This window comes from Pyxicephalus adspersus, chromosome 3, assembly GCF_032062135.1.
Source record: "Pyxicephalus adspersus chromosome 3, UCB_Pads_2.0, whole genome shotgun sequence".
In the NCBI taxonomy this organism is placed as follows: domain Eukaryota; kingdom Metazoa; phylum Chordata; class Amphibia; order Anura; family Pyxicephalidae; genus Pyxicephalus; species Pyxicephalus adspersus.
In genome coordinates, this window is record NC_092860.1 from 109,451,482 (window position 1) to 109,466,290 (window position 14,809).

Consider the following 14,809-nt stretch of genomic DNA (forward strand, 5'->3'; position numbering starts at 1 on the left):
GACCCTTGTTCGGACATATTTCGGTAAGTTACAGGTCCACAATTTGAAAAAAAAAATTATGAAAAACAGTGTATCATTTTTGGTACAGAAATCCAGACAACAGTAAAATGTCCAGAATGTTAAATACAACTATATATTAATAATTGTGAAATTCATGATATAATTCAATTATTATTTTATAGGCAGAAGCACAATAAAATCCCACATTTTTCTAAAAAATGAGATAAAATAGACTGATTGGAGTATTGGGATACAAGATATGTCAAGTTTTAGAACTGTGTGCCCTTGAAAGGGTTAAAAGTTGCCCAAACCTGTGTAACTGTACTGTCCCCAAAAGCCACAGCCAAGGTATACAATGCCCGCTGGTTACCATAGCAATGGGCTCACTTACATTGACAAGCATAGGCTGTAAATTGTAAAGGTACAAAGTGGGCTGTGTTGTAGGGCCCCGGATTATTAAATCCTTTGATAGGGCCAGTAGACATTTTAGGGCCAGAGGTGAGATAGGGCTTGAATAGGGCAGCCAGCTGTTTTTGCAAGCCATCTTCATCTTCCAAGACTTGCTGACTAGGTAGGAGCTCCCCGATTACCATAGAGGAGAGAGGGCCAAAGCTGAGCAATGAAAAGGACCATGCTTTACTGTCATATATAAAGGGGAATCATACAGACAGCAAGCTCTGCCAGCATAGTGCCACTTCCTACATTACACTCCAACCACTCCATGTGCCAACCACTGTAGGTGCAGCACCAACCACAGGCCGCAGCCTAAACATAGCCTAATGCAAATTGCTTCAAATAGAATGGGGAAGCTAATTCCTATATATACTCAAATATAAACTGATGCAAATGTAAACCAAGGTTCTTCTTTTTACCCAAGAATACAGGAAACCTGCTTTGGATCAAATATAAACCCAGGCTACAAAATGCAGCCATTAATACTAAAATTCAAAACTGTAATCAACAGACATTAAAGTATGCATGTATTAAGTAATATTCAATTTAATTATTTTGTACTCTGCATTTTGCTTTTAAACTGAAGGCTAAATGTTGTCAGTATCCACATCCTGCACAGCCTTTGACCTGATTAGAATTGGCCTATTGCTTTCTTTCACCCAATCCATACATTTTGTGCATTGCATTTCTCCAAGCCCAAAATTCTGTAAATTTGATACAAAGGACCCCTGCACACTGTATGGTACATGCTCCTGGCCCCTTCACACAGTATGTTTTATGTATGCTACATGTTCCTGGCCCCTGCACAAATATTACACAATTTTCTAACAAACCCCGGTTAATCAATACTCCAAAATGGGGAAACCTTTCATCCATTCACCACAGAAATTTGTTCATTTTTATTTACCAAAGTGGGATCCCACACCCTGGGCAGTGCTAAAGGTTCCCCTTGACAAATTCAGGTCAGGAACAACAGGTCTTCAATTTCCCCAATCATGACATGTAGCAGAATACACTCCCCTCCAGAGAGCATCCCAGCTTCCCAACATAAATGATCAATACATTTCAATATAACATTTTCCCAGACATTTTTCAGGTCTTGGGGCATGGGCCTCTACTTGTAAGGGTGTCATCGCATCAGACAGCCTCCCCCTTGGTTTCTCTCACAGTTCTCAAACTAATATACAGTTTTGTCCCAAACAACTTGCCACCAGGTTCCTTACCACACCAACAGCATGGGTGATTGTTCTACTATGATTAGTGAACGTCACTTGTGTGGCAGGGTAGATTTTCGTCTCCCCATGGTCGCAGACCACTCTGGGAGGATTCCTCACTGCATTACCTCTCTGACCACTCTAGATTGCACCATGTCATCATGCTTCCTGGGTACAGCAGGACCTTTGCAGGAATCTAGTGCACAGTGCATCTCTGTGGAAGGCATTGGGAAAAACAGTACAGACCTTCTGGGTATAGAAAGGGTACTCCCCTCAGTAGTCCTCGCTGCATTGGTTTCTCCTGCAGGGGCCATTGGGCCCATGTGTGGCCCTAGGCATACTACCTCCAGCACTGTACACCTTTCTTCTGTGGGATGGCCGCTGTGGGGTGACACATTACTAAAACCTTCTATGCCGATTCCAGGGCACTGGGGAGAACTATTTTCACAGTTAAGCATGTGTTTTGAGGATTTGATGGAGAAAGCAGCTCCTCCGCCGCAATGTATCTCTCCACAATATGGTTTGTGGACTTGGGGGTCTCCATCACTGATCCACCTTTGCGAATCAACAGGCAGGGATCACAAAAACCAGTCCAGCACAAAAACTTTCCACCACATGGGATCCTGTAAGCATCATTTTGTAGCCAACTGCATGAGGTCATACATTTGTGACCTCATGTTAAGTCTTTACGAAATTTCCAACTAAAGAATCCCTGTGCCTTGATCACTGTGGTAACTCCAAGTCAAGCAGAGATCTCTTCCTATCCATTCATATTTCAGGGCACCAGCAGGGTTAAGGTCATGATAGGCCTTCTATGGTTTCCCAGTCAAGAATGGGGTAATGAGACCAGCCCATCTGTCTCAGGGTCACCACACCCATTTAGCAGTTCTCTAACCATCAAGTGAAAGGACTCAACATTATCTGATGATGTTAGCTTCAGTAGGAAATCGCTGGCTCTCACCATTTTCTGGTTTCTAGGGATAACTGCTGTTGATTCTCACCCTCTACTGGACTGCCTCTGCCCGCATTTTAGACTGAGCTTCTGTAGCCTCTTACAAGGCAACAGCTTTTCTGCGGTGGACTCTTGGAGGACCACCAGCTGTGTCTCCATGGTTTTCTTTTGAGATGCCATTCTTTGCTGTGGTTGAACAGAAGCCGCTACCAGCTGCTGCACCAACTCCTCCATAGTGTAAAGGAGCCTGGTTCTTTAAATGTCACATTTTGCAGGATTAAACACAAACATTTCTGCAGAGCTGCTGTCTGCATCTGAGCACCACTTGTGACATTGGGGGATCAGCAACCACATCTAGCACACATAACACAGTTTGTATGATACAAGTCCCAGTACAGTCTTATTAAGCCAAGAAAAAAAAGGAAGCGTAAACATACTAGCACAGGTGCAGTTTATGGCCCAGACCTCCTATCTGGCTGGAGCTAAATTCAGGTGTGTACATGGGTTAACTTAAAGGCCTACCCAGTACCATCATTCCCATTCCAAAGCCCTGAAATTAACATCAACCCTAAGTTGCTTCCTACTAATTATGGACTCCATTCCTAGTACACACTCTGTTTTAAAGAGCCACTGCTATATATAAGGAGGCGACATATCTCATGTCCAAGACCCATCCCCACAGTACTGTACACCTCAGTAATACCAGCTGAGCATCTTTTGAATGCCACAACATGCTTGAGTGTTGTTAATCATCTAAAACACTGTACTGATATTAGATTCCCTATGGCCACTGAGAGCATGACAAACTGTTAATACTTACCAAAAAAAACATACACTGAAAGAAGATATCTTACTTTTTTAGTTGATAAGCATTTCAGTTTGCACGTGATCACAATTTATGCCTCAGCTAATCTTGTAATGTAGGCACTAGTATTCTTCCTCATCCTGATTAAGGACATTATCCTTCCTTACAGTGTTCTGCAATAACCTCAGTCTAGGTGACATGTGACAGCTGTGTCCATGTGTTCTGTGGTTTTTTTGTTTCTTCTCAGCTGGACATGTTCAGCTAAGATTCCTGACTCACTTCAATCATCACAGCATTTGGCAACAGACATATATAGGAGGTAATATAGCTAAGACAAATGTGATGTAAGCTTTAGAAGTCCAATATGTGCACAGAACTGCACCACATGGAAAGTAGGAGCCAATCTACAAAAGAAGAACCAAAGATCTGAAATATTCCTGTGAACAATGGTGAATTATAGCACAAAGCATTACATCCATATGTCACTTGAAGTAAGCTACGCGTCTCTGCTATACGTCAGCAATTACAGGAAAAGGCAAGTTTTCTCTTATTCTACTGTCACAGCTAGGCAACAGTAAATGACTTAAGCTAGATGTAATCAGTTTTATCTAATAAAGTGTAGCCAAAAATGATTTTGTGTTACAAACCAAACATTTGAACAGTTGTTTCACAAAAAAAGTTAATTGATATTATTGATGTATGTGTAAGGGCTTGTTTTGACTGGCATTGCAGAGTCATCAGGTAAACTGGTACCTGTTTGCTATGTTCAGCTCCTTGGGACCCAGAAGTTCTCAAAGGTGTTTTTTTGCAGGCATTCAGGAATAGTTGTGGTGTTTTTTGATTTCTGGCACAGTCAGAAAAAGAAGTATGTAAAAACTGAGAAAAGAGGTTTGCGGCTACCGGGTTGTTTGCAAAACTTAATTATGTAATTGTACATAAAGAATCAATACATAATTACAAACATTTATAAACATGTAGTCACCGAGATCCTGTTTGACCTTTCACAGGACCTGAGTATTTCATACGGTATACATACGTGCTCCTAATAATCAGGAAAAACACACAAGGGGAGTTAGGGGGGGGGCGTATTTCGCTGTGTATAATCGGACGCGTTTTGCCATGGGTAGGCTTCTTCAGGGATATATTGTTTAATACGCTTAACGGTCTTTATATATATATATATATATATATATATATATATATATAAAGGTTTTGTATACCTTATATATATAAGATATACAAAACATATTGTTGATACAGTCAATCTGATATTTTTGTAAAGTTCATATGACATAATTAAATTCGTATTTACTTACATTCCAATGTTGAAATTCAGATATGTGATGAACCCTAAACAGTAGTCATAGTGAGTGCTATACAGGATACTAGAGGGTTCAGTTGCTGGTATTGCTGTATACTAAATTCATTTCCAGTTTATATCTAACCAAAAAACATAACATTTTATGTACACAGGAATCCAACACAGTATATTATATATAAATATATTTCTAGCAACTTTATTTCATAATCATTTACCGGAAAAATATTGCTTCAGGATGTTTTAGGGATCATAGATAGTACTTATAAAATTTTGCTCCAAGTAAAGCCGTTTTTGATTGAATATAGTCATGGGTCCCCTATCTCCTTTGTTTTCCATTAGATTCTTTTTTAGAACCCATTTTTGGGGCCCATTCCTGGACTTTGGTTGGGACACAATGGTGGTTCAGATCCACCAGGCCTGAAAAGGTTTTCTTGGACAATCTGGCCTGGTATGAGGTCTGAAATTGCACTCTTGGGAGAATCCAGAGTTTTCTGAGTGTCGGCTGTAGGTGCCAGAGCCATCTGAGACTTGATAATAGGTCTTCTGTAATTGAATCCAAAATATGTTGGTTAATGGTGTCTTGTGTACCTGGTTCGGAATAAGCTAAGGGAGCCAGAACTACCAGCCTTGTTGACATTAAATCACAGTGGTAGCTAGTGAAATGTTTCTCCTAGACCCACACCATGCCTTGGAGAGGCTCACTTTAAGAGATAGGTCAAGGCTGTGAAATATAAAATCCTACAATACCACCATTCACCACCAGAGGGACATTCTCCCAAAATGGTCTGGAGTTGGTAATCAGGTGTGTATATAAACTCAGTTCTCCCTGACCTCTCTGTTAGTTGTTTGCCTATGATTAGCTTGTTGTTTATTTTCCTTTACCGGATTTGGCTCCTGATCTTGCTCTGGCTCCCAGCCATTGGCTTTTGACCTTGTTTGGCTTCCAACTTTGCTTTGACATATGACTTTATCCTGGCTCTCAATCCCTGGCTTGTCTCCTGATGATTCTGTGCTTATTGCCACTCTTGCTTAGCTTGCAGTGGTTTGGGAGAAGTTTTCTAAAAATGGCACCAGATTCTGATCAACACTAATCACTAGTTTAAATTTTAGAAACCACAGTTAAAGTTGAACTTGCCAGGTCATGCAACTTAAAAAAAAAAAAAAAACACTTGCCTTTACAGATTTAAAGTCCCCAATCCTTCTGCAACCCGAGTCCAGCAGGTCATGTGCCTCCTGGCATCCTTTTTCTTACCAGTGCAGATGGGACAGCGGATGCAGCCATCTTCTTCTGGCTTCTGCTCATGTCAGCTTCAGTATTCAGCTTAGAGGACAAACTCCTCCTTTTCAAATCTGATTTTAGTTTTGTTCACCCCATTTATGTCATGCTGATCAAACAAATTAGAAGCTCTTCTGTCCGATAAACAGATTGGGCTTGATGCTCAGAAGATGGAACCTCCATAGGCTCTCTGCAGTGAAAGCTCCTCAACCTGCTTTTGATTCCTATACAGAAACTACAGTCATCAGGTTCTGTTTATGACTTGAACTGACCAAAGTGTACATTGTGCAAGACACAGAAGTACTTGCAAGCAGACTGGCAGGAAAGGCCAATAATGTTCACTCTTCTGTTCAGACATGCCTATACCATTGCCAGCAGATGCACACACTGCCATTTTTAGTAACAGAAAACCTCTAACAAAATTACTGACATTATAAACCATTACCACACCACTGTAGGGAATGTCAAAGCTTTGGTGTTTGGAGCCACCACTAAGATACAATCAAAGTAGAAATTTGACCTCCAACTATGGCACCTGTACCTTTCCCCTCTGTGCCCATGCAATTTTTTAAAATACCTTGGAACCCCTTCTATAAATAATATATCCACAAATAATAGTCAGGGGGAGAATTCCTCTGACATTGGTGGCCATTAGGAAGAAACCCTTACAGATAGCCAGGAGGATCATTGGTGTTATTTAATTTGATCCGAGAGGTGTAAATTGCTTATTGCTCACAGAACCCCTAGCAACCTCTGGAGGAACCCTGGTTGGGAAACACTGATGTATCTGCTTGCACTGCAGATGGAGGAAAAGATGTTGTAGAGGGTGTGGCTGGCCAAAGCCAAACTGACCACCATTTTTGGATTGGCAGCTGATTGAGCTGCTAAAACCCTCTCACATATAGCTGCAATGCCTGTTATGGGGGTATGTGAGACAACGAACATAAGACAATTTAACTGACTTAAGTGAAATTTACATTTATTTTATTAGACATCACATAGAAACTGTGAATGCAATGAGATATTATTACTTACTACCTCGGGGCACCATCCAGAACAAATTTCTACCTGCATAATGCAGGGGAAGTGCTTGCTCACTGAGGGATCCACTTCTGACTGATCCTGAATCCTATCAGCTATCCCAAGATTTTGTACTAAGAGTAACTTCTGACTCCTGATTGGTCAGTAGCCAAGGTAAACTTGTCCCAGACCCAAAGCCCCTTGCCTGATATAGTGTTCAGTTCCTAATTAGTAGGTGAAAGTTACTGTTGTTAACCTGTTGCCAACCCCTCCTCTATCTACCTTTTGTTGTCTGAAATCTGGACCAACCCGTGCCTTACCTCACCCTCACATATTCTGAATGGCTGATTGACATTTGGCTCCATCCCTGGACTTGCTTATGTTCCTAATCTTCATATACTTTCTGATTTGTTGTTGATGTTGCACCTCGCCACTCTTGACCCAGTCTATCTAAGTAAGAACCTGGACTTTTGTAAGTCTTTCCCTATTAGACAGCACCCTTTGTGTGATCATGTGTTGGGGGGTTTGCCCATGTTCCTTACCAAGGCCTCCCAGAAAGATCATGTGATAGACAAATCCCAGCTCAGTTGCTGGTAAATGTGACCAGAGAGCTGCTGGGGAGGTGGAAAATCAGGATAAAATTAAATTATTTTGCCATATTTAGAATATCTAAGATCCAACACTAGTAAGGGGTATAATAGAGTACCCATCATTTTTAGAATTCTGCTTTTACAGAAAGTATCAGGATGTTGCTACAGGAAAAGGCTTAAAGCTCCTAGGTAGCTGCCTCCAACACATTGCTATGTGTATATTAGACACCTCACTGGCCAACTGGACTCTGCAGGATGTAGATTAGGATGTGCGTAAGCTTCATCACTGTGAACTTTATCCATGAAAATGTCACCGCGTTCAGGTATTTCTGTCAAGGGAGTTTCTGGGGGGTCTGACAGCAAATAAGGGCAGCAGGGGAATATGCAGAAATGATACCAGACTAGGAAGGGAACCTAGGAAGGGATCATGCAGATCCAATAACATGATCAGCCCTGGAGTGGCTCAGTTCCATCTTTATTGTAGAAATGTTTTATATATATATATATATATATTTGAAACATCAGAAAAGAAGGAGAAGGAGACAGAAGGCTCTTTTTAAAGGCACCTGATTTTGTGATCATTAAAACATAATGATTTTATTATTAGTATTGAATCATTCAAAAAATACAAAAATTGTACTTGTTTGTTACTTGAAAACCAAGCACAGGGATTACAGAAAATCATTTGAAAGTCAAGTTAGAAAAATATATGTATACACAATAAGTATAAATATTCATATGGATAGCATAAAATTACACATAGTCTAACCAAATAAAATCAAAATCAAGAAACATCATGTAATATGTTCTCTCTATCTTTCTTTTCAATACATTCCTCTCAACAACTTATATGTAAGTGTTTGGGTATATAAACCAATTCATCCTTATCATTCAATTCAGTTTTCTCTTAGAAATATCCTCGATTATTGTAGCTGATATATTGCTCCTCTCCAGTTTAGGACAAGTAATTTACCAGCATACCAGTGTACCATCACTGTTCAATGTTATAAGCACCAATAGGTAAGCTTGTAGTACTAAATTACTTTTTTAGGGACCCCTGGACCTATAGTGATATAGAAATCCAATAATTCTCAGTAACTCCTATTTGCTTTTTACTTTTTATAGTTCCGAAACAAGCAGCCATTGTTCCGTTCTATATAGTAAATAATTCTTAAATTCATTGATCTTTGGACATTACTAAATCTTCAGTACATACCTTTATGCTTAATACAATTTTGATCAATGTAAGTTCTTTTCATACCTTGATCATGAGTATTTTATCTCTAAGCATCTTTTGGAATATGCTGTATAAGATCGTCTTACTATCCTTAGTGATCCTTCGTGACATATCTTTGTAATAATATGTGTTCTATATAATCACGTTCTTTGGCAGATGGTTTGATGTAGCCTGTTTCTCCTAAATACAACAACCCAGTAACCCACTCCAATCAATTATCTCAATATCCTAGAGGTTATCTATGTAAGTACTAATATTTGGCTATGATAGAAATGAATCCTCTTTCAGATATATTTAGGTTCTTTTCCCCCTTCTATTCATTGGGAAACCATTTTCCTACAGTTAAGTGCACTCTATATTACATGATGTTTCTTAATAATTTTGATGTTAATAGGTTAGACTATGTGTAATTGGATGCTATACATATGAATATTTTTACTTATTGTGTATACATATATTTTTCTAACTTGACTATAATATGATTTTCTGTAGTCCCTGTGCCCTTTATGATGATGAATGGCACTGATATGGCATCAGTGCCCCTACCTGCATCACTTGGGGGCACTAGGTACATATTGCCTTTAGAAGGTGATCCCATGGTGATCTGGGCAATAAAAAACCAGGAAGAGACTGGCACAAATCTGGCAAGGTGGGTGAATCTGCAGCAGAGAGGAGGCAAATGCTGCAGTCAGGTTTAGCACTAAAACAAAAAAAAGCTTTATATTGGGCATGAAACATTCACACACAGGGCTATAGTTTTTTATTAATATTCAATGATAAGCGTTTGTGTGGAAATCAGTACTCCTTAGCGTTCATCCGAAACCTTTCCAGTCTAACTGGTTGAATGGAGAAAATTCCTTGCACATTCATTATATTTGGTCCCTGAACACACCCACAGACCGGTTTTGCAGACCATGAAGGATGATGCACAGTGACAGGTCTTCACGTCATGGACACGTCACCAGCGTGCCAGGAATTCTCCCAAACAAGGCGGGAGATTCCTCAGTGACGTCACAGCTCCAGGAACCTCTGTCTATAGTGAGGACCTTAGAGGGAGGAGACTCGAGGCAAACCCCGCCTTCTCTCCAGCCCGGCACCTCCCTCTCAGTCACATGAGTCTTCGCTCCGTTTAGGAGATAAAGCTCTTCTGTAGCAGCACCATGGCGGGGAGTGGAGGTGCAGGGATGCTTGGGGCACCGCTCATACAGTACACCAAGCTGTATTAAAGGCTGCAGCCCGGGTGGGCTATGTGACAGCACCATGGCCCTCCTGCACAAGCTGTTCAGTAAGAGAGGCAACTCTAGCGGTACACCCGGCACAGGTACCAAGGAAGGAGCTGCATTCAGGTGACTACTGGCTGTGTCTGTTCTCCTCCTGACTGCATGGGGGGGTGATGAGCAGTGACGAGGGATGACCGGTATGAACCGGCTTATCTCTGGGATAAAACTGCCATATGATGCATGGCTGCTGACATGTGTTATACTGCAATGTTCTGTATTACAGGGGGTAACCCATAGCAACCAGGCAACTCAATCATCAGCATGAAATGTAGGCTTTTATTGAAGAATACATTTGTGTCTTATCCTATGAATAATGTTCAGAAAGCAGATTAAATCATTGTACATCAGATGGTTCACAGTCCCCAACCATTGAATGATCAGTGCATGAGCCCCACCTGAGCTGGACTCTGTGGCCCTTGTGATGTTTGTATGGCTCATTGATCCTTATGGGCTTGTATTGCTGATCACAATGATATATTCTAATACTTTGCATGGCTGCAGAACCCATCCTGGGAAATGTCAATGGACAAGCAGAATGTGGGCCAGTAATACCAATGGTGCCCTCATCTGGAGGGGTATAGATATAACTGGCATCCTTTACATACACTAAGGGCTCCATTCCAACCCAAATCCACATTGCCCTGCCCTTTGATTATGGCATGTATGTGACATAGTATCGTTTCAATAAGCTCATTAAATGTCACAATATTTCTCTGTGTTCATTAATGACCGTGATCTTATATTGATGATGGGAGAGATGGACCCAGAGTCTTCTCCAGCACATCCCGAAGGTTCCTAATGGGGTCTGGAATTTGTGTTGATCAATCCATGTGTGAAAATTATGTCTTTCATTCTCTTTCATGATTGAGCATGATGAATCCTGGCATTGTCATCTTGGAATATGCCTGAGCCATCAGGGAAGAGAAAATCCATAGATGAGGAAAAATCCTGCTCATTCTGTATGTTCAGGTAGTCAGCTGACCTCATTTTTGGGGCTTCTAACTTTACTAAACCCAGACCCAATCATCTTATAACGCTGACCCCACAGGCTTGGGGACTTTAAATTAGTAGAAAGCCATACCACTGTACAAATGTGCAATAGGCTATGGGAATCAAAGGTGAGCAAAGCTGATTTGAATGGGGGGGGGGGGGGGTTAGTTGTAGGGTGAGCCTAGTTGCATGACCTGTCAAACTTGTGAATGGATGTTCCTCCAATTTCTGAGTTCTCTCTGCAGTGTAAGTTTACATACAGAGATATTTGGGACATTCTCTAAATTCTCTAGTTTTGAAGAATGCTTGATTATCCAAAAATCCAGCAATCTCATAACTTCATGTACTGAGCTGAAAATCCTGACCCTGCTGTGTTGAAATCCCAAGCCTGTACTCCTCTAGAGATTAGAGAATACGTCCCTATCTTTTTTATGGGGAACAGGAGGGAACATTACAATATCTCAGCAAATCGATCGAACAATGATGATCTGGGTGATATACATTAGTGTGAAGCATACCTAATTGATAAAGAGCTCTTTCTGCGCTCTAGTTACTATATTTTGCTACAAAAATAAAATATGTAATGACAAACCAGTAGAAAAATTTGACTGATTCCGGTGCGTGGTGTTCTATATATCCCAGTGTGTGGGCAGATCCTATGCAGATATTCAAGCCCCTTTTGTGTCTATTGGTTTGTCATGTAGAGTTTTCCTTCTGCACACCATTTACGTGTTTCACACATTTGTTCCTTTTCAATGAATGAACATAAATAATACATGGGTGCTCATTCAGATATATGTGTGATATGTCTGTGGGGGGATCTTTTGCTTTATTTCATGTTATTACTGTGTAGAAAATGGTGGAAAATCTTTCTGACATGTCTGCCGTTGAACCATGGATCAGTGTGCTGATTATCTGTACTCCAAGGATGGCATTGATGGGGATGGAAATAGCTGATTAAGGAGTTGTAGTGTGAAATGATACATGGCGTAATGTGCACGCACAGTGAATTCTGTTGTTGCTGTACTATAGAACATCTCAAAGGAAACTTGTCCTAAGAGACCTGTAAGCTGCCATTGCTGGCAACCTCTGGATAATGCTAGTTGCCTGGCAGCTGTACTAAAGAAACATCAATATTTGGGGAAGTGATGGCAGAACTCTGATCTTGTTACTTGTTCTGCAGCAGTGACTTGGGGGCATTAAAAGCAATGGATAATCATGCCATCCAGGCAACTAGCATTTTCTTCACAAGCGTCCTTGTTGGCAGCTTATGTATTTCTTTTGGCATAGGTTTTTCTTTCATTGCAGGTGTAAAGCTGCCCTGTGTTCTCCTGTAGTTTGGATTGTTTGGAGTACAATGTACAATAAATCACAGACAGCATGTATAAATGACCAGTATTTTGTAATCGCCCCTGTATTCCCTTATCCAGTATTTTTCAAGGGAACGTCATGATATAATAGAGTTGCTTTTCAAAGAGTAGCATGATCACATAGCAGGATGCACTTGCTGCTTCTCAAATGGTCATTCTCAAAATAGACTAAATTTTGCATCCCATGAAAATATTCAAGAATACAAACAAATCACTGGTGCACTGAACAATGCATTAATGTCCTATAATTTAATTTATTAATAGGATGCTGCCTTTGCTCTTGTGTTGCACACAGCCCCCCCACCCCAAAACAAGGATAATATGGCTTGGGAAATTGCTAGGTAAGACCTCATGGGAGGAAAAGGAAATCCTCTGTGTGATCAAAACGAGATATCTTGACCTGTGTCCTATAATCTTTTTACCCTGGAGAAACCCTTAAAATTTATAGAACTTAATATGTTTGCGCTATATAAATATAAATCCTGTATTATAATAACCCTGATTAAAATGATTATACCTATTTTTTAGGGTGTGTTGCATTTTCCAAACTGGGCAACAAAACTCTTGACAGTAAAGTTTCTTTTTCATCCATTTAGATTCCTGCGTTCCCAAATCATACTTCCATTCCTACATACATGCCAATAAAGTAAGTTGGTTTGTTCATATGAACACTTACAGTTCATGTACATCAGGGGTTGGCAAAGTTTTAAAGCCACTAGGCCATTTATGGGGTGGGCGGGAGCACACTAGGCCAGATCCGCCCTAATGGCTCTGCCCACCACCAGGGAACGACCCCTGAAGTGAAATCCCTCGCCTCCGTATGCATTGCATTACCTTCAGTGAACTTTCCCTATTTACCTTGGCGGTGGAAGTATCAACGCCGGCCACTGTAAATAGGGGAGCAGCTGCAAGGGGGCGGCATCGGGGCTCTGGAGCTCCAGCAGTTCCTAACACCCCCTGGCCGATCCGTCAGCAGCTCCGGAGCCGCAGGTTGCTGGACGGCATTATGCCGGATCGGCAAGGGGGCATTAGTCCGGAACGAACTACCGGCTAGGTAGTATCTGGCCGACCCCTGATGTACATTCATTTGTTCATGTCAGAGCTGCTTTCCCTAATCATCTTACAGCACTGATTAGAGAATGACTCTGCCTGCTTAAAATATGAAACACAAGGTTCACATGATATAAAAAGTGTTCCTTCTGGTCATCCTCAGTTCTTTGTGTTTCTCCAGCCTAGAACAACTCAATTTATAGTTTTTGATTGCTGGAAATACAGTATTTGGATTGGAAGGGTCTGGTAAGTACAATGCTCCCCATACTAGATGACAGCCACATTTTGCCCTGAAGTATCTACCTTCATGGTTTAGGAAGGGCAACTATGCTCTCAAGTTTGGAGGCACTAGTGGTTCCCCCTTTCTTGGAGCAGACTGCAAAAATCTGGGTATGGAGGAAGGCTTTGGTGTTGGGCCCCATTCCACAAAACCATTATTTTTTGTCCATAATAGCACCAGTGAACAGTTTACACGTGTCCTTAAAGCTCAAGTCGCATGCTCAGAGTAAATGTTGGCATTATTATCCCTTTTACAAGTGAAGGAAAAAGCTGAAAGTTTCTTGATGCCACTTAGGGACAGGTCAGAGACACCTGTAAAAGAACCTGGAAGCATCTCAAATTCACTTTACAGTATGCTGTGTCTAAAGTCTGTAAGTAGTGGCATGTGGTATGTTGTGGCGGCACATTCATTATAAACAATTATGCCAACCTATCCCAAAGGATGTTAAAGTATATGACCTTTATTGACTATTCCACCATAGCACACAGTAAATGTCCAATGTGGAAGTTGGTCTGATTGACTTATCTGTTGTAAATTAAACAAAGTCATTGTGTCACCTGATCAGGTATTTCCCACACAAAAGAAGGCTGTTATTGTCCTTTTCACCATCCAAAACCCCCAAAGATTTGGTCACATCCATTATATAGGGCCAGCGAATAATGTCCTTTTACTGATTACAAAACTGCACTTCTTCTTTCAGCAGAAATGCTCCACTCACCACATAGACTGTTTATTGTTTTACAACAATGGTGTAGTATATTAAACGTAAACATTGAATAACTGACTTCAGGACACCAGATATTGATAGGCTGAACACAAATTTAGTGCTTCCAGGTCTTTGTCATAGGTGTCCCCTTTTATTTGTCAGCTTACATTAAGCCCCTATATTTTTTTTTTTCCGTCACATTTTTCCATCATTTTTGTTTATACCCCGGTATTGTGACCCAGCTTCCTAGTATGCCATGTTTTGT

General features: G+C 40.8%; 1 protein-coding gene across 1 annotated transcript in view; it reads left to right on the top strand.

The window, feature by feature from the left end:
- The first annotated feature begins 10,018 nt into the window (after positions 1–10,018).
- FNIP2 (folliculin interacting protein 2) overlaps positions 10,019–14,809 on the top strand; it is a 41,922-nt gene continuing 37,131 nt past the window's right edge. The window contains exon 1 of the mRNA XM_072405982.1: positions 10,019–10,214. Coding sequence (XP_072262083.1) covers positions 10,129–10,214 — 86 coding nt within the window. The 5' untranslated portion in view covers positions 10,019–10,128. The remainder of the gene's footprint in view (positions 10,215–14,809) is intronic.